Here is a 24,390-nt window from a genome sequence, read left to right as displayed (position 1 = left end):
CATATACATTCAGTGACACACACGTGATGTCTTCTCTAACCTACTCCTATTTCCCATGCTGATAGTGAAACAGTTATTATGCCCTCCGCTGGTAGCAGCGTGTCTGACTGACATAACTAGTCGTACTACAGAAAATATTTTGTTTCCAACTGTCCACTACTGTCAAGCCCGAAGGTAACGACAACTAGGGGGACCTACGTATTTTGGCAGAACAAAATACCTGAGATAATACCAAAAATCTCCTACTGTCACACTGAATATGGGTTACTTTGAGATCTGCTCACATAGAGAGTGTTTCTGAGTTTCATCTAATCAACATGATGGACTGGATTAGCATGGATGAGATGAGTTTCTTGTTGTCACTTTTTAGAATAGATTTTAGGGAGATTTTTTGATGCAGCACACAAATCTTCAGCCCATACAGTATATTGGCCACATCTCCATCTGAGAGCAGGTGCCGCCATAAATAGGACTCCAATTAACAATACATCTTCTGTACTCACCTCTTTCTTGTTCTTGTGTCTTTTTGCCAGGCGGACTGGGGCTGCGGGGCTTAAAATGTATGGCCTGTGGCAGTAACTGTATGTGGGCTGTAGCTGTCACTTTATAGGGGGCTATAGTTGTCAAACATGGGGGGGTTTGGATTTTGACTATTATGGGGGCCCTGTGACTGTAATTGTATGAAGGCTCTTTAGCTGTAACTGTATAAGAACTCTACTATCGACATCTGTAGATTTAACTGTATGGAGGTGCTGGGGATATTATTGTATAATGGGCCTGTGGTTGTTTTTGTATAGAGACCCTGTGGCTTGAATAAGATCTCTTCTATGGAGTTCTGTGGATGACACTATATGGGGGCACCAAATTACCTAAAAAAGTCGTACACTAAATAAGTTTGCCACAGCATGCTAGTGTACATAGGCTACGTGTTCTTGGCCCTCTTTACTACAGATATTGAGAAGTTGCATACATTTGATGAAGCCTATTATATGAAGTTTCCTATCAGCTAAAAAGCAGCACAAAAGTCAAGAAAAAGCTAGAGTAGCAGAATGGTATGTCTGCTTGCTGATGATATCCTGAACTTACTAGAAAAGCGGCTCTGTCACCACATTATAAGTGCCCTATCTTGTACATAATATGATTGGCGCTGTAATGTAGATTACAGCAGTGTTTTTTATTTAGAAAAACAATAAATTTTGACGGAGTTATGACCTATATTAGCTTTATGCTAATTTCTTTCTTAATGGACAACTGGGCTTTTTTTTACCAAGTGGGCGTTACTTTTTGACCAATCAGCGTCATAAACTACTCCCCATTCATTTACACAGCACATAGTAATTTTACTAGATCACTTTGTGCAGCCACATACACAAACATTAACGTTAATCAAGTGTCCTGACAATGAATAGGCATCACCTCCAGCCAGGACGTGATGTCTATTCAGAATCCTGACACTTCGGTAACGTTTGTGTGAGATTTACAGCAAGGCAAGCGTAATCTCGCGAGATTACGCTGTAAACTGTCAATTGAAACGAGATTACGCTTGCCTTGCTGTAATTACGCTTGCCTTGCTGTAAATCTCACATAAACGTTACCGAAGTGTCAGGATAGACATCACGTCCTGGTTGGTAGTGATGCCTATTCATTTTCAGGATACTTGAGTAACGTTAATGTGTGTGTATGTGGCTGCACATAGTGATCTAGTAAGATTACTATGTGCTGTGTAAAAGAATGGGGAGAAGTGTATGACACTGATTGGTCAGCGTCATACACTACTCTCCACAACGCCCACTTGGTCAAAAAGTCAAAACACGCCCAGTTGCCTATTAAGAAACTCATTAGCACAAAGCTAAAATAGGTCATAACTCTGTCAAAAATGATCGTTTTTCTAAATAAAAAATACTGCTGTAATCTACATTACAGCGCCTATCACATCATGTACAAGATAGGTGTCACGAAGGGTCTGTGGACCCACTGGGCCGTACCATCTCGGCGGTAAGGCAGCTGGCCAACAGGACGCAGGTCAAAGTCTATAGTTCGTATAGGGTACCTGTGGCAGTTCGGAAAGTAGCAAGGCAGGCTTGGCATAAACTTGGCAGCAGGTGGACGGCAGGTGTGGAGAAGCAGAACAGGCATGGTATACAACGCAGCATGGCACTAGATCAGGATACAAGTTATAGGATACAGGAACAGGAACAGGAACACTGGGAGCAAGGAAACACTAGGGGGCCCATATGCAAGACAGACTAGGAATATACAACAAAGCTCAGGCATCGAACTAGGGGGCTGGACCCCTCTTATAGTCCAGAGTACTCACGGATCAAAGTTTGTGAACGAGGTCCGGTGCGTGCGCACGCTCGGCTGTGGTGAGTAGACGCGAACGCTGGCTTCTCCTGAGGAGGAGGCTGGGCCAGTGCTTGCCGACTCGTGGCTGCGGCTGTCAGGGGGAGAATGGAGCTGACAGCCCGCAGCCACGGACATTAAAGTATCCCCCCTCTTACGCCCCCTCTTCTTGGGACCAGAGCGAGAGAGAATTTTTTTCAGAAGAGCAGGAGCATTGAGGTTCTCCTCTGGCTCCCAAGACCTCTCTTCAGGACCAAGTCCCCTCCAATCCACCAAATAAAAGGTCTTTCCTCTCACTCTTTTGGTGTCTAGGATCTCTTAAACCTCTAAGGTGTCTGAAGGGCCGCTGGCGACAACCACAGGGCTAGGAGTCTTGGTGTAGCGGTTCAGGACCACTTGCTTCAGGAGGGATACATGGAATGAGTTGGGGATCTTGATGGTAGGAGGCAGCCAAAGCTTATAGGCAACAGGGTTGATCTGTTGTAGGATCTCGAATGGTCCGAGGAACCTGGGAGCAAACTTGCATGACGGCACCCTTAGTCGAATGTTCCTGGAGGACAGCCAGACCTTTGTGCCACGAAGAAACTGAGGCAGTTCTCTTCTCCTTGTGTCCGCCCTCCGTTTCATATGGTCAACTGCCAGCAGGATGGAGGATCGAGTCTGCCACCAAATCTGTAGAAAGTCCCTAAAGGCCGCGTCAGCAGCTAGTACCTTGGATGAATAAGGAACCGGGAGAGGCATTCGTGGGTGTTGGCCAAAGACTATGAAGAACGGAGTGTTCCTTGTGGACTCACTGGCATGATTTTTGTAGGAGAATTCAGCACACGGAAGCAACTGCACCCAGTCATCATGCTGTCTAGAGACAAAGTGACGCAGGTAGTTCTCCAAGATTTGATTGATCCTTTCGACCTGTCCATTGGACTGAGGATGGTAGGCCGAGGGAAAAGTCCAACTTCACACCTAGAAGTCCGCAGAGGGCTCTCCAGAACCTCGAGGTGAACTGAACCCACCGATCAGACACTATATGCTGCTGCAAGCCATGCAGGCGGAAGATGTGTTGGATAAACAGCTGGGCCAGTTGAGGAGGAGATGGAAGACCTGGTCAGAGGAACGAAGTGGGCCATTTTCGAAAATCGATCACCACTAGACAGTACTGCATCCGGCAGAGAGAGGCAGGTCAGTAACAAAGTCCATAGCTATATGCTGCCAGGAAGCATCGGGCACAGACAATGGCTGGAGCAGACCAGTGGGTCTGGGGAGTGAGTGACCTTGTTAGCTGCACATACAGAGCAGGAGGAAACAAAGTCCATAACATCTTTGGGCAGCGTGAGCCACCAGAAATGACGGGCAATCAAATCCAGGGTCTTACGGATCCCCGCGTGACCTGCTAGTCTACAGGCGTGTCCCCAGCGGAGGACTCTCCTTCGGTCAGCCATGCGCACAAAAGTCCTCCCTGGAGAAATATCCACATACCCTAGACTTGCCCTTGGAACCTCTTTGGAACAGGAGTGCACCAGCACCGACAGAGGATGCATCCACATCCAACGAGAACTGTAGGTAAACATCTGGATGATGGAGGTTAGAGGCAGACGTGAAGGCACTCTTCAGGGTATTGAATGCGGACTCTGCCTCAGGAGTCCACACCTTGGCATTCATGCCCTTCTTGGTGAGGTTAGAGATAGGAGATGTCAGTCAAGAGAAGTTTGGGATGAACTGCCTGTAAAAATTTGGCGAATCCCAGAAAGCGCTGTATGGCCCTCAAGCCTTGAGCACGTGGCCATTCCAGGACGGACTTTACCTTTTCAGGATCCATCTTGAGACCTCTATTCGAGATGAGGTAGCTCAGGAAGGGTAGAGCATCTCTCTCAAATACGCACTTCTCCAATTTGGCATACAGAAGATTCTCCCTTAACCGCAGCAAGACTTGACAGACATGTTTCTGATGAGTCATAGGATCTGGAGAAAAAAATCAAGATGTCATCAAGATAGACTACTATACAAACATAAAGGAGGTCACGGAAAATTTTATTAATAAACTTTTGGTAGACCTCGGGGGCATTACACAAGCCGAAGGGCATTACTAGATATTCATAGTGTCCGTCCCGGGTGTTAAATGCCGTCTTCCATTCGTCACCCTGGCTAATCCGGATTAGATTGCAAGCCCCCCGCAGGTCTAACTTGGAAAAAATCTTGGCACCACGTATATGGTCAAATAATTTTGAGATCAATGGCAATGGATACTTATTTTTCACCGACATCTGGTTGAGAGCCCGGTAGTCTATAAAGGGACGAAGAGAACCATCCTTCTTTTTGATGAAGAAGAACCCGGCTCCTGCCGGAGAGGAAGACTTGCGTATGAAGCCCCGCTCCAAGTTCTCTCTAACATAGGCGGACATAGACAGTGTCTCTGGCAGAGAGAGAGGATATACCCTGCCATGGGGAAGGGAAGCACCAGGAACCAGCTCGATAGGACAATCATACGCCCGATGTGGGGGCAGTGTCTCCGCCTCGTTCTTGCTGAAGACGTCTGCAAATTAAGTAAAATGACTAGGCAATCCTGCCAGTGACTGAGGCAAACTAGGCTGAGCCTAACTAATCTGTCCCAGGGAACGATTGTGACACTCGGAGCCCCAATGGAGAACCTATCCAGAGTTCCAGTCCAGGACTGGGGCATGCAATCGGAGACAAGGCAGGCCCAGCAACACAGGATCAACGGCTCTGGGTAGGACATAGAACGACAGCAGTTCGGAGTGGAGAGCCCCTACTTGGTACATCAGTGGTTTGGTCACAGCAATAATGGGTCTGGCAGTGGTAGACCATCCACTGAAGCAATTGTCAATGGGCTCACTATAGGGGTGGTAGGCAATTTAACTGGTCCACCAGGACTCTAGGGATGAAATTAGCAGCGGTTCCAGTCCAGATACGCAGAGACCTGATGCGTTTTCTCGCCGGACACTATGGTCACTGGTATGGACAATTTGGACGGAAGTCCTTTTTTACCCAGGATTGTCACTCCTAGCAACCCTTGGCTTTGGGGCTTTTGGGGGCACAGGCGCACAAGATGGCCACCGAGGCCGCAATATAGACAAAGTCCCGAAGTGCGTCTGCGTTGTCTCTCCTGGGTGGATAACTTACCCCGGTCCATCATAACAGACTCCTTAGGGGGATCGACATCTGAGGACAGCAGGGGTTGCTGCAAAGTAGGTAGCAGACTAGGAGGGTCTCTCTCCCGACTAACCTCTCGGAGGCGTTCTCGGATCCGCATATCAATCTGGGCGGACAGAAGGATGAGGTCATCAAGTGTAGATGGCAGGTCTCGAGTGGCAAGTTCGTCCTTAATTTTAGGAGACAGTCCATGCCAGAATGCAGCTACCAGGGCCTCATTGTTCCATAACAGTTCTCCTGCCAGGGTGCAGAAGTGGATGGCGTACTCACTCACGGAGGTGTCTCCTTGGCGTAGTTTAATCAAGGTAGCCGCTGCAGATAAGACCCATCCAGGCTCCTCAAACACCATTTGAAAAGTCCGGAGGAAGGCTTGGAGGTCACGGGTCTCTGGTCCTTGTCTCACCCAGATAAGGTTCGCCCATGCAAGAGCCTTGCCAGTGAGGAGAGAGATGATGAAAGCAACCCTTGCCCCGTCAGATGAAAATGTCCTAGAATACAGACTGAAAGGGATCTGGCACTGGTTCAAAAATCCACGACAAGAACCTGCTTCTCCATCATAGCGGTCCAGAAGAGGCAAGGAAAAACGCGGGTCGACACTGCCAGGAGGTGTAGTCTGAGGATCAACACTGTCAGGAGGTGTAGTAGGAGGAACGGCAGTTCGTGCCTCCTGCTGACGTACGAGAATGTTCAAAGCATGGAGGATTTGGTCCTGTCGAGACTGGAGGTCCAGCAAATCCGCCCGCATCTCCTGTGACTTCGTCATGGTCTTGGATCGACCAGCGGGGTCCATGGCCTGAGCTAACTGTCACAAAGGGTCTGTGGACCCACTGGGCCGTACAATCTCGGCGGTAAGGCAGCTGGCCAACAGGACGCAGGTCAAAGTCTATAGTTCGTATAGGGTACCTGTGGCAGCTCGGACAGTAGCAAGGCAGGCTTGGCAGGAACTTGGCAGCAGGTGGATGTCAGTAGTGGAGAAGCAGAACAGGTGTGGTATACAACGCAGCACGGCACTGCAGTAGGATACAAGTTATAGGATACAGGAACAGGAACACTGGGAACAAGGAAACACTAGGGGCCATATGCAAAACAAACTAGGATTACACAACAAAGTTCAGCCATTGAACTAGGGGGCTGGACCCCTCTTATAGTCCGGAGTACTCACGGGTAAAAGTTCATGAACGAGGTCCGGTGCACGCGCTGCCCCTTTAAGAGCGGGCACGAGCTTGCGCGCGCACTCTACAGGAGCCGGCTGTGGTGAGTAGACACGAGCGTTGGCTTCTCCTGAGGAGGAGGCTGGGGCCAGCACTTGCCGACTCGTGTCTGCGGCTGTCAGAGGGAGAACGGAGCTGACAGCCCGCTGCCACGGACATTACAATAGGCCACTTATAATGTGGTGACAGAGCCTCTTTAATGTAAGCTATGCAAGAAGGTCACTGCTCCTTATTCCTGCCCTAACTCAGCAGTGAGTGAATAGTTTATTCTGACTCTGGTTAGATTATTGCATTAACTGTAAGATGGATCTTATAATAATGTATACACAGACAACAATAATACACTAAGGCCTTATTCACATGAATGTATTTCACGTCCGTGTGCTGTCTGTTTAAATAACTGACAGGACACTGGCCAATGCAATTCAATGGGGCTATTCGTACATCCGTGTTTTTTCACAGAGAGTGTATCCATTGCGAGAAACTCACCGCATGTCCTATTCTGGTTCATTTTTGCAGATCAGACAAGCCCATTCAAGTCTATGTGTGCGTAAAATATACGGACAGCATACGGACAACATACACGTGCTGTCCTTTTTTAATGCATCAGTTGCTAAAGAAATGCAGATTAAAAAAAAGGTAATACCAAAAAGTGCTTACAGAGGAGAAACACGGACGAGAAAAAGTGGATGACAGATGGAAACCACACTGATGCAACACAGACAGTCATATGCATGAAAAACGGTCTTGTATTTTGCGGTTGCAAATCGTACATGCCTAAGGCCGGATTTACACGAGCGTGTGCCTTTTGCCCGTGCGAAAAATGTGGCGTTTTGCGTGCGCAAAAGGTACTTAACAGCTCCGTGTGTCAGCTGCGTATGATGCGTGGCTGCCTGATTTTCGCGCAGCCGCCATCATTATGACACTCTGTATGTTTGTAAACAGAAAAGCAGGTGGTGCTTTTCTGTTATAATTCATACTTTTTACTGCTGTTGCGCGAATCACGCGCATCACACGCAAGTGCTTCCATGTGCTGCGCGTGATTTTCACGCACACATTGACTTCAATGGGTGCGTGATGCGCGAACAACGCACAAATATAGGACATGTCGTGAGTTTTACGCAGCGGACACACTCTGCATGAAACTCACGGACAGTCTGCACGGCCCCATAGACTAACATAGGTCTGTGCGAGGCGCGTGAAAATCACACGCGTTGCACGGACGTATTACACGTTTGTCTAAATAAGCCCTAAGGCAGTGATCTTCAACCTATGGCCTTCCAGCTGTTGCAAAACTACAACTCCCAACATTCCTTTACATTCACAGACTAGGGATTTGCAGTTTTGCAACAGCCAGAGAGCCACAGGTGCGAGATCACTATTGTGAGGGAGATTAAAAGAAGTTTATGGCTAGATTACTATGATCCCAGCTGTTTAAGCCTGTAGATGCAGTGGTCAGAAGCTACCGCAGCATCTAAGCTGTTGATACAGCCCTACAACAGCCCAGTGCTCCCGCCCTGCTATGCAATTGCGGGGTGCTAATGGTTGTCATGGCACCCTGGAGGCTTAATGAAGGCTCCCAGGTCTGACAGGTTTGGGCTTCATAGAAGCCTTTAAAAATCACAAAATACTACAACACATAAGTATTGCAGTATATTGTACCAGTGATCCAATGATTCTAGGGGGACTAATATAAAAAACAATTAAGGCCCCATGCACACGACCGTAAAAACTCCCGTAATTATGACCAGTAATTACGGGCCCATAGACTTCTATTGGCCACGGATACCTCCCCGTATGCTTATGGGAAGCTGCCCGTGCCGTTGAAAAAGATAGAACATGTCCTATTTCAGGCCATAATTACGGCACGGGCAGCCCATAGAAGTCTATGGGGCTCCCGTAATTACGGGTGACTACGTGTGTGCACCCGTAATTACGGGAGCGTTGCTAGACGACGTCAGTAAATAGTCACTGTCCAGGGTGCTGAAAGAGTTAAACGATCGGCAGTAACTCTTTCAGCACCCTGGACAGCGACTACCGATCACAATATTGATAAAGCTGTAAAAAAAAAAAGACGTTCATACTTACCCAGAACTCCCTGCTTCTTCTTCCAGTGTATGACGTTACCGCCCATGTGACCGCAGTAGCCAATCACAGGCCAATCACAGGCTGCAGCGGTCACATGGACTGCCGCGTCATCCAGGGAGGTCAGACTGGATGTCAAGAGAGGAACGCGTCACCAAGGCAACGGCCGGGTAAGTATGAATTTATTTTACTTTTACCTCGGAAAGGGCTGTCCCTTCTCTCTATCCTGCACTGATAGAGAGAAGGCCTGCTGATTACTGCAGTGTAATTTTGCAGCCAAAAACGTGCCCGTAAGTACGGGTGGAATACGGGTGACACCGGACCCGTATTTACGGGCACGGGTCCGTAAATACTGGTGTAATAAGGGTCGAATACGTGTGACCAAGGACACGTATTTACGCCAGTATTTACGGGTGGACAAAAATACGGTCGTGTGCATGGGGCCTAAGGAAGTGTTTTTTTCCATATACAAAAAAATTTTAAAAGTTCAAAAACCCACCTTTCCCCATTTTTCCCCAAAAACAATTTAAAAAAAATAATATAACTGGTATCGCCACGTCCGTAAAAGTCCAAACTATTACAATATAACATTATCTAACTCGCATGATGAACGCAGTAAAAAAAACAAAAATAAAAACGCAAGAATTGCTATTTTTTGGTCACCTCATCGCCCACAAAAATAGAATTTTGATAAAAAAAAAATCATATATACACCAAAATGTTATCAACAAGATAAAAGTCACAGCTTGTCCCGCAAAAAATAAGCCCTTACACCGCTTAATTAGCAGAAAAATAAAAAAAGTTCTGGGTCTCAGAATATTTTTGCACAAAACAAATTTTTTTGCAAAATGTTTCTATTTTATAAAAGTAGTAAAACATAAAAATAACTATATAAATTTGGTATCGCCGTAATCATATTGACCCACAGAATAAGGTTAACATGTCATTTATACCACAGGGTGAACACCGTAAAAACGAATCCCAAAAAATAATGGGGAAATTGCTGGTTTTTTTTTTCCTTTCTACCTTACAATATATTTTTTTAAAGTTTCCCAGTACATTATATGATACATTAAACTACAACTCGTCCCACGACAAAAAAGCCCTTATACAAATAAAATAATAAAACAGTTATGTCGAAAAGGGAAAAATAAAAAATGGCCTGGTCATTAAAAAGTTAAAATTCCTAAAAATTGTTGGGTTGCTACAGAACACATTAAGATTCTGAAAACATGAACTACAGGAGATTTTGCCAGCTATACCTTGGGATCCACAAGATTGCTTGTCCCACCACTTCATTTCAATCATGCCATTAGTATACTAGCACGACCTAACGCTGCTCATTGCTCTGTAAAATATTCTTTATGTCCTTATTTTACAATTTTCCCCTTCTAGGACACAGTAAATGAGGCCTAAATGCTATCTTTTCATAGAACACAAGAAGGAAGGACTAAAAAGTAGAATCTGTCCTTTTTTAGAAACGCATTAGCCCAGTTTTGCTAGCGTTTTGTTGAGTTTTTGTATGAAAAGCAGCTTTTAACATTATTATTTTAGTCATTTATGTTTATTTTATCAAGCAGAAGATTGTGAAGAGTAACAGCTATTATTAAAGTAAAATCCTTCTTGCAGACTTTTACCACGAGAGGGGGTTAAAATGACAGCACACAGACATAAGGAAAGCTGGTGTTTGTGCATTTGCAGTGGTCTGAGCACTTTATTTTTGGCACACAGGATTAATACAAAAGGAAACATCCTTTACACACAAAGACAAGTGCCCACTAGTAGCAGCATGCCCACTCTACTGTACATCAAGACAGTCTTGCCTAAGGCTAGTGAGAAGCCTTGTGAACTGACGTGAGTTACACGCTCGTCTGAATGAGCCCTAGGCTGAAAGGGACAAGCAGCACAAGCCCATTGCTGAAGAGTCTCCTGCATCTCCCTCCTCCTCCTCTGATCATCAGAGGACCCAGCTCTAGGGCTACAGCACTCAGTGTTAAGTAGTTTGTTGTATAGGAGGGAGCTGAATGAAAGTTTATTTCAATCCTATTTTGTTACTGTACACTAGAAAGGACAACTTACATGAAGATGCTCGTATACATGTTTCTTCTACCTCTTTTTACTGCAGCAATGAACTTGGATCTGCAGGGTTATCATCACAGTGCTGTTCTGGATTCACAAGGAAAATATCACATTTACTGGATGCACAAAGAAAACATAATCACATTTCTTGTACAGGTGGAGACCCTGGGCTATGTTGGATTGGGTTTTTCTTCCAATGGAGCCATGGCATCTTCTGATATAGTTATTGGAGGAATTGAAAAAGGCAAACCCTACTTACAGGTGTGTATATTGGCTTTAAAGATGTAACAAAAATGATACAATAAACATGTGTCGCAGGTTGTGTTTTGTATTTATCATTGAAATAATGTTTAAAAGTTTATTATTTGTTTCGTTTTTGGCTGTAGTTCTCAAACGTTTAATGGCTACAGTATGTTAGAATTAATGGGGTTCTATGGTTTTAGTTATTACCCAGAGCATGTATAATGCTGTGATGGATGTACAAGGGTTTGTAAAGCGGTGGATGAAGTCTTGGGGACCACTACTTGTCAGCTCGCATAATACATTACTAGAGCACGGTGATTGAGAATGATTGAGCAATAAGACCACCTTTTAAGACTAATTCATAACAAGCAGATGAAGAAATGATGTCTTTGCATTTAATTCCAAAAGATACTGGATGGTCATTTACCTTAGAACTGGATAATCAAGTATCTTAGGAACAGGTATCTGTCAAAAAGCTCTGGGTGTCAGGAATAAAAAATAATGGGGGTGTGCAATGTGTCAGTATTTCTCCCCTGTGCAGGATTATGCCATATTCATCCACAGAAATAACGGCTATTTGGACCTGGAATTATTTTCTGCCCATTTTCTAAATAGAAAAATGGTGAACCATGTCGTTGTAGGACACATTTCTAACTCGTATATCCATGTAAAATGGAGGTGAGGGACCTTAATCACACCCCTTTCAAGTAATGTTAGTTGTCTCTGCTTCATTTATTTGATGTTCCACCACTTTATATACTTGACACTGACTGTCATATAAAACATTACGTTTTAAATTAATCTTGAAATTTAAATAAAATGTATTCTGAGATCTATTGTCTGTAATATGATTCAACTTCAAAACATTATTATTTTTATATCCTATGTATATCATTATCCTAATAAAATATACATTTTGACCACTTTCACACTGCAGTATATTAGTCAGTATTTTGTTTCAGTATTTGCTAGCCAAAGCCAGACAGAAAAAGTATATTGGAAAACGTGGCACCTCTTCCGTGTTTGGGACCCACTCCTAGTATTGGTTCACTAATACTGAAGCAAAATACTGACCTAAATACTGCCATGTAAAGCAGTCTTAAACCATCTTAAATGTGCTTTGCATATATGTATCGCAGATTATATATATGTATATATATATATATATATATATATATATATATACACACGCTTATTTTATGCTTTTTTTATATGTATGCTAGTATTTGTTCCTATTAGTGTATTTCATTTTAAGAAAGATTTTTTGGGAACTATAATCCATAGCATATGTTTGAACATGGAATTAAATTTCTGCCGCTACTTCCACTACTGCTACATTGTACTCTTAGGTGGATTCAGATTTAACTATGTTAGGCTAGGCTAGTCTTGTTTAATAGATATTTGTTTTCTTTTCCATCTGGTATGCTCCAGTATGTTACTAATATATTTCCTCTAAGAGAGTTTGGGCCAGTAACACAGCAGGTGGCAGTTTGAGAATTCTGGCATGTGTTTCCAAACAACGATCACCCAAGCATATCCATTTTTAATGTTTAATGGCGTTTATAGAAGGACTCAGCGGTATAATAAGTGTAATTTTACTCAACATTACTAAAAGTCAAACTTTAAATAATAGTTCCCCATATAATTTCCCACTCCCCTTATTTTATTTCTAACTTGAAATTTCATGGTACATACATGACAATTCTCTTTAAAAATACAGATTTCTGCTCATTGATACTTCTCAAAGTACCTTAATTTAGCAACTGAGGTGGTCTAATTGTAATGCTGTGAACGCTATTTAATATATGGCAGTTTCTGAGATGGAGGTTTATTTTATGACTATCCAACATCAATGTCACCCATATGAAAAAGTGACTGCCTCTTAGTTACTCAATTAACCCAGAATCATTTTTAACATTGGTAAGTCATGACCAAACATGTCATAAGGTCCCCACCAAACAATTTGTTTTAATAGCTGTGTCATCACCTAAAATATATACAGTACATATATTAAAGTTGGAATATGGTAGTGGCGCTGCAGGGAACCAGGCCAAAATACATTCTTATTGCATCACATGGGGGATCAGGCCTTTTTGTTTTCTTCAGGGGCACAGTATGGTCTTTCCTGCTTTAGGGGCACAGCATGGCCATTTTTTTATTTTCATTCAGGGGCACAATATGAGCCACTCTTTTTATTCTGTGGTTTTAGCACGTCCTTTTTTATTCAGGCGGCACAGCATGGCCACATTTTTATTTAGTAGGGCACAGTGTAGGCAATTTTTTTATTTAGGTGCACGGAGCATAATGTTATTCATGAAGGCACAGGGTGACCAATTTTTTATTCAGGGGGCACAGTGTGGCCAATTTTTTTTATTCAGGGGGCACAGTATGGGAAATATTTTTATTCAGGGGTCACAATGTGAGGCCTATTCTTATTCAGTATAAAGAGTCAATATAAAATGGTTAATATTACCCTAATTTCCACTCTACTTAATAGTGTGTTATAGTAAATTTTAAGTTATAACTTTTATAAGATCGCTAAAATTAACCACACAATTTAATAGTCTGTCCCAAATCTTACTATATAATAAGGATAACAAGTTGCTTCTTAGAAATATAAACTGGTCATAAGCTTCTGGAGAATTCTGTAGCTGGGTGCTAGAGAATCACTATATCAGCTGAAACCATCGCCCTCAGGGGGTTCCACTTTACGAGGAGGAGCCCTGCAGTTGTGACCAAATAGCCTTATATCGAGTCAAGACCTTATCTTCTATAGTCGGTACAATACGTTCAAAGCCCCGAATATCTCCACATTTAAAAATAGATTTTTTTAAAGGGGGACTGAAGGAGACTTCCAACTTAGCAATAGTGCACCTTGCAGCGGAAAATATTGTAATTATTTTATTTGGCTATGTATATAGGGATAATTTTCTATGTCACCCTTAAACACAGGTACATATATCAGTTTAAGCCAAGTGGGGAACCTGTTGTTTATAAATTTGAATCCCACCCCTGATTCCAAGTATTGCTTCTACAGAGCCTGCCCAATTTTAATGTATTCCTCTTGTATATTTGAGTGAGAAACAATGAAATTACCAGTGTTGACAATAATCAAGAAAGAACTGTGTTTTATAAATATTAGGTGACTTATGTAAATTATTTTTGTTGTTTTTTTTAGTAGTTATGTAAGTAAGCTAAATATTCAACTTTAGTTCACTGTGATTCAATATTGTTACACAATAAAACATGAAAATGTCCTAAGGGGATATGTAGATTTTAAAAACTCCTGTTTTTTTCACTCATTATTATTAGACTTTTCCTTTTCTTATAGTGAATTTTCCTATCTTCAATATCCTCAGAAATGCCTACTGTTGCCATTTTAAATGCACATGAGAAATACATTTATAGGGTTTGGGTAGTTGCTTTTGTCTCTTTGGAGGGTAATATAAATCAGTAAAACCTGTGGGTACATCTTTTGTTATAAAGACACAGCTGTAATTCCTTGGTGTTAAGATTGAAAGGGTGGCAGAGTTAGGGCATGTTCAGACGTGGCAGAATTTTCCCGCTGCAAATGTTGCTGCAAATTACACAACGAATCTGCAGCAACATTTGCATATTTGAGAGGTAATTCAGACGTGGCGGATTTCACAGTGGACTTGCCACAGATTTCAGCCTTTGCATCGTTACTTCTATATATACCAGATGCAGGGGTGTAACTAGGAAAGACTGGGCCCCATAGCAAACTTTTGACTGGGCCCCCACTCCCCCTCAGTGCCACACACAGCCCCCCTTGTAGATAGTGCCCCCTGTAGATTGCGCCATACAGCCTCCCTGTAGATTGTGGCATACAGCCTCCCTGTAGACAGTGCTGTAAAGCCCCCTGTAGACAGTCACACCCCACTTGTAGATAGCGCCCCCACCTCCCCCTTGTAGATAGTGCCATACATCCCCCTGTAGATAGTACCATACAGCTACCTCTGTAGATAGCGCCATACATCCCCCTGTAGGTAGTGCCATACATTCCCCTGTAGATAGCGCTATACATACCCCCTGTAGGAAGCGCCATACATAGTGCCATACAGCACCCCATAGATAGCACCACACAGCCCCCCCTTGTAGATAATGCCAAACAGCCCCCCCTTGTGTATAGTGGAGAAAAAGCACTATGCACACCAAAGTGGAAATTCTTTTGCAGATAAATAATTTATTATATTTATAGCCAATGACAGTGTAGTGTGACGTTTCGGTCAATACCATGACCTTCCTCAGGCACTTAGTCCATGTATGGTCCTGTATGGATGGCGCATTCGTATGGCGGCTGACCACTGTTGTTTGACGCTGTCAGCCGCCATACAAATGCGCCATCCATACAGGATCATACATTGACTAAGTGCCTGAGGAAGGTCATGGTATTGACCGAAACGTTGCACTACACTGTCATTGGCTATAAATATAATCAATTATTTATCTGCAAAAGAATTTCCACTTTGGTGTGCATAGTGCTTTTTCTCCATTGGATCGGGTTGGGACCCTACTTATGCACCCACGCCTTAACCTAGTGCTATCCGAACCCTGCTACAAAGATACTCACCACTTGTGGATAGTGCCACACAGGCCCCTCCCTTGTTTGTAGTGCCTCACAGTCCCCTGTAGATAGTGCCACGCCTCCCCCTGTAGATAGCGCCACACACAGCCCCTGTAGATAGCGCCACACAGCCCTTCTCCCCTTATAAATATCCCACTTTAGTATATAGTGCTACAAAGCACCCCCCCCTTGTATACAGTGCCACACAGCACCCCCTCCCTTGTATATAGTGCCACACAGCCCCCCTCTTTTGTAGATAGTGCAACACAGCAATCACTCCTTGTATATAGTGCTACACAGCAATCCCCCTTGAATATAGTGCCACACAGCCCCCCTTGTATATAGTGCTACACAGCAAATACCACCTTGTATATAGTGCCACACAGCAATCCCCCCTAGTATATAGTGATACACAGAAATCCCCCACTGTATATTGCCACATAGCCCCCCCCCCAAAAAATATTGTACTTATCTTGCCCCATTAAGCACTGAGCACTGCACATCCTCCGGGCGGGACGCTTACGCAAACCAGCATGAGGCAGTGATGTAATCTCGCCGGCCTGCTCAGGGAGTCTTCCCAGCGCTTTATAGGCTGCAGGCCTAACGTGGCTCATAGTATTCATTTGTATCTGTGACCTGAGGATGTAGATACAACAGAATGTGGCTGTCGCTTGCACTGGGGCCCACGCCGGTGAAAGCGACGCCACCGGGCATGAGGGTGCCTATGCTGCCCGGCCCATAAATGTTAAAGGCCAGTGTGTGTGGGCCATCTCAGTCCCGGTAGCAGCTGTGGGGAGGGGGCCCTAAAAGGATGAGGGCCCTGGGCAGTTATCCAGTTTGCCCCCCTAACGCCGGCCTTGCCTGTATCTTAGTAAATGGCAGAGTAGAGAGATACCTCCCTGCTCTGTCATAGCGTTCACTAGTCTAAGGACGCAGATACTATTCGATGTGGCGATGCTACCACTGTAGCAGCTGCTACCGGCGCCACCGGGCATGGCGGGGCCAGTGACGGTTGGAGAACACTGGAGACACAATAACACAGTTTTTACTTACACTGAGTAATTTCACAGATTTAGCAGTCACATGTGTAATCCCATTTGAGAGACCCTAATTTAACATTTTTATATCTGCTGTAGGTGCAGCCTCTTAATTGAAGCTGTAGCTTCAACACAAGGGATGGGCTTTTAAATGGGAAACCCACCTATATCTTCCTCAATCCAAATCCAGGCCCTATCCAGCTTTTGTAAAGTTTGTTACATTCCCGCTAGCATATGTTCAGTCGGTATCTCTCTCGGTCTCTCTCTTTCACTCTCTGCAAAATTGCATTGAATATGAGTGAACTGAAAATCTGTCACAGACATTTTGGATTGGTTAAAGGGGTGCTCTTCTCAAAGATGTGTTTTTCTGTAAGCCTTCACTGTATATACACTATATATTTAGTATATAATGAACTGCCATAGTGATTAGGGTTGTACAGTAGTAAAATGTCAATATAATAATAGTGGCATACGCTACACAGTTTGTATTGCCATGTAGTACAAATTACAAAGTAGCATGCACATACAGTGCAATACAGTAACCAAATAAATATCAACCAGTAACCAATAGAAAAACTCATGCAAATCCCTAGACAATTTGCTTAAATAAATAATATAGAATGTAATAGTGAGCCAAGATAATACATAGTAAGGCCTCATGCACACAAACGTATTTTTTTCCTCCTGTAAATACGGGTCCTTTGTCACACATATTCGACCCGTATTCCACCAGTATTTACGGTCCCATGCCCGTGAATACGGGTCCGGTGTCACCAGTATTCCACCCATATCTACGGACCCATTTTCTCTGCACTAATGGGCAGCCCCTTCTCTCTATCAGTGCTGGGAAGAGAGAAGGGGTAGACCTTTCGGGCCGAGTTTCCGCAGCGATTGAAAGTAAAAGTACCGTTGTCTTGGTGACGCATCCCTCTTTTGACATCCAGTCCGACCTCCCTGGATGTCGCGGCTGTCCATGTGACCGTTGCAGCCTGTGATTGGCCTGTGATTGGCTGCAGCGGTCACATGGGATGAAATGTCATCCCGGGAGCCGGACTGGAGGAAGAAGCAGGTAAGTTAACTTTTAATACGGTTAACTCCAGCGGTAGTCACTATCCCGGGTGCTGAAAGAGTTACTGCCGATCAGTTAACTCTGGACAGTGACTATCCCCTGACGTAGCCTAGCAACACTCCCGTAATTACGGGTGCACATACGTAGCCATCCGTAATTACGGGAGCCCCATAGACTTCTATGGGCCTGCCCATGCCGTTATTACGGCCTGAAATAGGACATGTTCCATATTTTTCAACGGCACGGGCACGTTCCCGTAAGCCAACGGGAAGGTACCAGTGGCCAATAGAAGTCTATGGGCCCGTAATTACGGGCCGTAATTACGGGCGTTTTTACGTTCGTGTGCATGAGGCCTAAGATAGTAAATAAAATATACAGAAATTAGTGCAAAGGAGAATGAGAGACTAGGATTTGGTGGTTTTTAGGTAATCAGAATGCTTTATTTTTGTACATTTTTACTTTAAAGCAAATCTTCACCGGCAAATACAATCATTTGAATATCTTTGATCCGACCACTATTCAGACAACTGTACTCTACATTTAATGAAAGGCACAGATAAAATTCTTAACCACCATGTAAGAGAATAATGGGAAACATAATGCCTGAAGGATCAGTATTTAATTAGAAAACAAAAGAAACATACAAGGTCTCTATGAGATGAAAGACTTTTCAAATTCAAAAGAAGTTTGAAAGGCAAGTGTGATTGAAGTTATGGAGACATCAATTCACCCTTTTATCATTTAACAAAAAATGTAAAATAATGGGAGCCTGAGCCTTTATTTTGTATTCTGGACTGGTCAAAATAAAAACATAAAGCAAATTAAATATAGGAAAAGCGACAATGGGTTGGGGGTGAGATAAAGGAGACCTGAATAACATCTTCCCTGTGATTTAATACCAATAAATACAAAGCAATATATCTAATACCCTTTAAATGCTTATGTCAGGAAAAACTTGATCCTAGCCTCTTATACAAATATACGTCATTGATTTTTTATAGAAAATTAGGGTTAAATATAATCAGTTCACCCTCTAAATTACCAAGCCCATTCAGAGAGCCATAACTTTTTTATTTTTCTATCAACATATGGTGTATGAGGGCTAATTTTTTACTGGGTTAGTTGTATTTTCCAATTGCACCATTTTGTGGAACATATAACTCATTAATTAACTTTTAATAATGCTTTCTGGGGGGGGGGAGAAATAACCCAGCAACTCTGCCATAGTTTTTTGTATTTAAAATTTACACTGTTTACCAAATGATGCAAATAACATGTTGCCTTTATTCTATGGGTCAGTACGATTACGGTGATACCAAATATGTGGATAGTTTTTTTTATGATTTACTACTTTTGCACAATAAAACTGCTCTTAAAGAGGCTCTGTCACCACATTATAAGTGCCCTATCTCCTATATAAGGAGATGGGCGCTGTAATGTAGGTGACAGTAATGCTTTTTATTTAAAAAAACGATCTATTTTCACAACGTTAGGAGCGATTTTGGTTTATGCTAATGAGCTTTCTTAATGCCCAAATGGGCGTATTTTTACTTTCGACCAAGTGGGCGTTGCACAGAGGAGTGCATGATGCTGACCAATCGGCATCATGCACTCCTCTCCATTCATTTACACTGCACTAGCGATATAGTTATATCACTGTGTGCAGCTACATACACAAACCCTAACATTACTACAGTGTCCTGATAATGAATACACATGACCATCCAGCCTAGACGTCATGTGTACTCAGAATCCTGACACTTCTGACTCTTTTCTGTGAGATTTGAGAGATTGAGAGGAGTGCATGATGCCGATTGGTCAGCGTCATACACTCCTCTGTACAACGCCCACTTGGTCGAAACTAAAAATATGCCCACTTGGGCATTAAGAAAGCTCATTAGCATAAACCAAAATCGCTCCTAACGTTGTGAAAATAGATCGTTTTTTTAAATAAAAAGCATTACTGTCACCTACATTACAGCGCCAATCTCCTTATGTAGGAGACAGGGCACTTATAATGTGGTGACAAAGCCTCTTTAAGTCTCAAATTATTTATTTTTGTATTGGCGCATTCTGAGAGTCATAACTTTTTTTTGTTTTTCTTTCGATGTAGCCATATACGGGCTTGTTTTGTGGGATTAATGTCATTTTTACTGGTACAATTTTGGGGGTACATGTGACTTATTCTGGAGGGGATATGGAAAAAATATATATTGTGCCGTTGCTTTTTGGAGATTTTTCTGTATGGCATTCCCATGGGGTTTAAGTAACTGTATTGGTCGGGTCGTTACAATTGTGTCAATATCATGTGTATGTATGTTTTATTATTTATTACACTTTTACAAAATAAAACCACTTATTCGAGAAAAAAAATATTAATTTTTTTAATAAACATTATTTCACTATCCTTAATTATTTATTAAGTCCCATTAAGGAATTTTACAAAGCGGTCTTCTGATCGCTTATAGACCAATGAAATGATCTATACTATTTACCATGGCGTATTACCCGATTATATTAAGATAATGTATGTACAAAATTCTATAGGTGGTCTAATTGACAATAAAATAAAATTTTGAAAGGGTAGTTTGTTATTAGGAGGCAATATTGTAACAAAAAAATAATGTAACCATGTTATTATTGGTCACTGTAGTCAAATTATTGGATTGCATGACTATGAACATTATTAAGATGTTTGAATATGAGGCTACATTAAAGTTTGTGAGGCTGTTATTGATATTATGGGGTTATGTGCCTGGAAATACATATATTGAAAATTACTCTATGGTAGAGTCAAATTGTTGCCTGTCCACCATGGGTGAATACAACTTGATATTTGCATTAAGCCAATGTTTGGAGTGCCACTGACTATTTGCCACATGTGATTATGATCCAGGTTTAGAGGTCAACCTGGTGAGGTGAGCACCCTTCTGGGATTTAAAATCCTTTACACAGTGCCGCCCTACAGCATTATTTTTGTATATATGGACAAAAGTAATAGGAAACACCTCTTTATCATTACAGTTCAGGTGTTTCATTCAATCCCATTGCCACCGGTGTATAAAATCAAGCACCTAGCCATGCAGTCTGCCTTTATAAACATTTGTGAAAGAATGGATGATTCTGAAGAGCGTGATACTGTAATAGAATTCCATCGTTGCAACAAGTCAGTTTGTGAAATTTCTTCCCTCCTAGATTTTTCACAATCAACTGTGAGTAATATTAATGCAAAGTAAAAGTCATCAAGAACCACAGCAACTCAGTCACGAAGAGGTAGGCCACATAAAAGGACAGAGTGGGCTTGCCGACTGAGGAGGCGCATAGTTCATAAAAGTCGCCAATGCTCTGCTGACTCAACATCTGCAGAGTTCCAAACCTCCTCTGGCATTAACATCCGCACAAAAACTGTACATCGGGAACTTCATGGCATGGGTTTCCATGGCGCTGCATGCAGGCCTTACATCACCAAGCACAATGCCGGGTGTCAGATGGAGTGGTGTAAAGCACGCCATCACTGGACTGGAGCAGTGGTAATGTGTTCTGTTGAGTGACGAATCACACTTCTCTATCTGGCAATCTGTTGGACAAGTCTGGGTTTGGCGAATGCCAGGAGAACGTTTCCTGCCTGACTGCATTGTGCCAACTGTAAAGCTTGGTTGAGGAGGGATAATGCTATGGGGTTGTTTTTCAGGGATTTGTTCTAGGCCCCTTAGTTCCAGGAAAAATAAATATTAATGCTTCAGCCTAAGAAGACATTTTGGACAATTGTATGCTTCCAACTTTGTGAGAACAGTTTGGGGAAGGCCCTTTTCTGTTCCAGTATGACTGTGCTCTAATGCCCAAATCAAGGTCCATAAAGGCATAGTTAGCTGAGTTTGGTGTGGAAGAACTTGACTGACCTGCACAGAGCACTGTCTCCAACCGCATCGAACACCTTTGGGATGAATGGAGATTGCGAGCCAGGTCCTCTCGTCCAACATCAGTGTCTGGCCTCACACCTTCTCTTCTGGATGAATAGGCAAAAATTCTCTGACACACTTCAAAATCTTGTAGAAAGCCTTCCCAGAAGAGTGGAAGCTGTTTAGCTGCAAAGGGGGACCAACTCCATAATAATGCCTATGTATTTAAAATGGGATGTCATGAAAGCTCCTGTAGGTGTAATGTGTAGGTGACCCAATACTTTTGTCGATAGATAGATAGATAGATAGATAGATAGATAGATAGATAGATAGATAGATAGATAGATAGATAGATAGATAGATAGATAGATAGATAGATAGATAGATAGATGATAGATTAGATAGATAGATAGATAGAGATAAATGTCATATATTAGAAATATTGGTTTGAATATGATTAAGTGTTAGACCTTTATTTATAAGTTGATCTCTCTCAAGCTTTGCTAAAGGTTTTTTCTTTTTTTAATCTGCATTTTTTTGTTTACTTTTTTTATTGAAAAAAACATAAAACAATATAAACATAAGTACTGAGTCTGACATTTACAAGGGTACATTGGAGGCTCATTATCTGGTACCTAAATAATGAGCAGAAAAAAACCAGTGGTGCTTCCTTTAAAGCCCATAGAAATTAAAATTAGTTATCAGAGGTTTTGTCATAAGAAAATAAAGGTATCATGAAAACATAGAAAAGTGAGTGTGAGTATAAAGTTATTGTCTATATGCATTTGGTAGATACGCTAAGGCACAGCAATGGTTCAGGCACACTAAAATTAAAGTAAATTATAATAGATAATAGATCATTGACTGAGCACTTCTATATACAGTATAACGGGAACTTTTGATGTATAAACTTCTAATGAACATCTTTGTGTTCCTGGGAACAAAACCATCAAAATAATTTATTTTCTCTAGAAAAAGAGAAGAAGAGGAGTTTAGACTGGGATGACAAGTAATATTATTTGCTCCACCAAAACGTTCTCTAAGATCTTGGAGATAAAAGGAAACATGCAGTAACTTGAAAGTAAATTCACATGAAGGCATGGATATTCAGAGTGAGAGTGCTAAGACAGCTGTTTCAGGAACGGAAGGAAATTGCCCCATGGAGAGCAAGTTAATCGAATGTGAAATTCACTTAAATCTTGGATAGTCTGAAAAAGTTGTAAAGTCATAAAATGTTTTTCTAATATTGTTATTTAACCCCTAGGCGTACCACAACGCACCTGTACGTCCTGGTGGCCAGGGTGTTAGCGCACGAGGACGTACAGTTACTGTGCGGTTCCTGGTGCACACTGTCGGCGACAGTGTGCACCAGGAACCGGGAGGCCAGCTGTCCCCGACAGCTGACACTCCACTGATGACTCATTTCTGCTGATTTCGGCAATAAACCCCTTAAATGCGGCGATCGATTGCAATTGCCGCATTTTAGGGGTTTCTAGCACATCGGCAGACCCCACAATGAAATCGTGAGGTTTGCAGATGGCTAGCATGGCGACCGGAGGCCAAGTAATGGCCTCCGTGTCTGTCATGTACGGAAGCCTATCAGGACCAGCGTCCTGATAGGCTTCCTGTCAGAGGGACAGGAAGTCACTGTGTCGTTCCCGATGCACACTGTCGGTGACGGGGTTTGTAGCACATCAGCAGCCCCCATGCAATCGTCGGGGTTGCTGATGCTTGTGATGGCATCTGGATTCCAGATAACGGCCTGCGGGTCTGCCATGTATGGAAGCCTACGAGGACCAGCTTCTAGATGGTCCTCATAGACTTACTGTCAGAGTGACTGTGACGTCACACTGACAGTTGGAATACATTACACTACTAGGTAGTGTAATGTATTCTAGCAGCGATCAGTGCTGCAGGTAAAAAGATAAAGTGTAAAAAGTTAAAAAAATAAATAAATAAAAACGTTTTACAAAAGTGTAATAATAAAAGATTTTTTTTTTCCTATAATAAGTCTCTTATTATAGGAAAAAAATTAAAACATTAAAAAACAGTACACATATTTGGTATCACCACGTTCGTAACGACCCAAACTATAAAACTCTAATATTCAGCGATCACTGCTGAAGCCCGGCGTTGACTGACATCCATATGTCCATTTTAGGGTAGTTGGGTTATGATAATGATTGCGTAATGACAGGGTAGGGAGACAGACAGGTGAGCCCTAATCTACCCGCCACTCAGTCCCTGCCTACTTGCAACGGCCCATCCTAGGCGACGGCGTACAACTGGGCGACGGTCCCTATGCTCAATAAGTGCACGACAGACAAACAGACAAGGGTACACAGAAGCTAAGGGAATGGGGCAGTTGCCCACGGCAACACAGTGAGCAACAAGAGTAGTGAACGAGCCGAGTCAAACCAGGAGTGCACGAGGTACAAATCGCAGAGCAGGAGCGTAGTCAGTAAAGCCAGGGTCAAAAATGAAGCAAGGCCAATAATCATAGCAGGAGCAGCAGAGCGAGGAAACAGAAAAGAATCACAGGCAAAGGAGGAGCAGGAAATGCAGGTATAAATAGACAGAGGGCGGGAGCTAGCTCCGTCTGGCCAGGCTGTGATAGGCTCTCCCACTCCTCAGCCTCCCAGCCTGACTGGTAGAAGATCGTGTCACTCTCTCA

General features: G+C 42.8%; 1 protein-coding gene across 1 annotated transcript in view; it reads left to right on the top strand.

Moving 5' to 3' along the window:
• Window positions 1-10,814: 10,814 nt before the first annotated feature.
• The window catches only part of MOXD1 (monooxygenase DBH like 1), a 110,734-nt gene continuing 97,158 nt past the window's right edge, over window positions 10,815-24,390 (top strand). The window contains exon 1 of the mRNA XM_075864268.1: window positions 10,815-11,144. Coding sequence (XP_075720383.1) covers window positions 10,884-11,144 — 261 coding nt within the window. The 5' untranslated portion in view covers window positions 10,815-10,883. The remainder of the gene's footprint in view (window positions 11,145-24,390) is intronic.

This window comes from Rhinoderma darwinii, chromosome 4 (genome assembly GCF_050947455.1).
Source record: "Rhinoderma darwinii isolate aRhiDar2 chromosome 4, aRhiDar2.hap1, whole genome shotgun sequence".
Taxonomy (NCBI): domain Eukaryota; kingdom Metazoa; phylum Chordata; class Amphibia; order Anura; family Rhinodermatidae; genus Rhinoderma; species Rhinoderma darwinii.
Note: the sequence above shows the minus strand (reverse complement) of the source record. Positions and strands in the feature narration are given on the sequence as shown.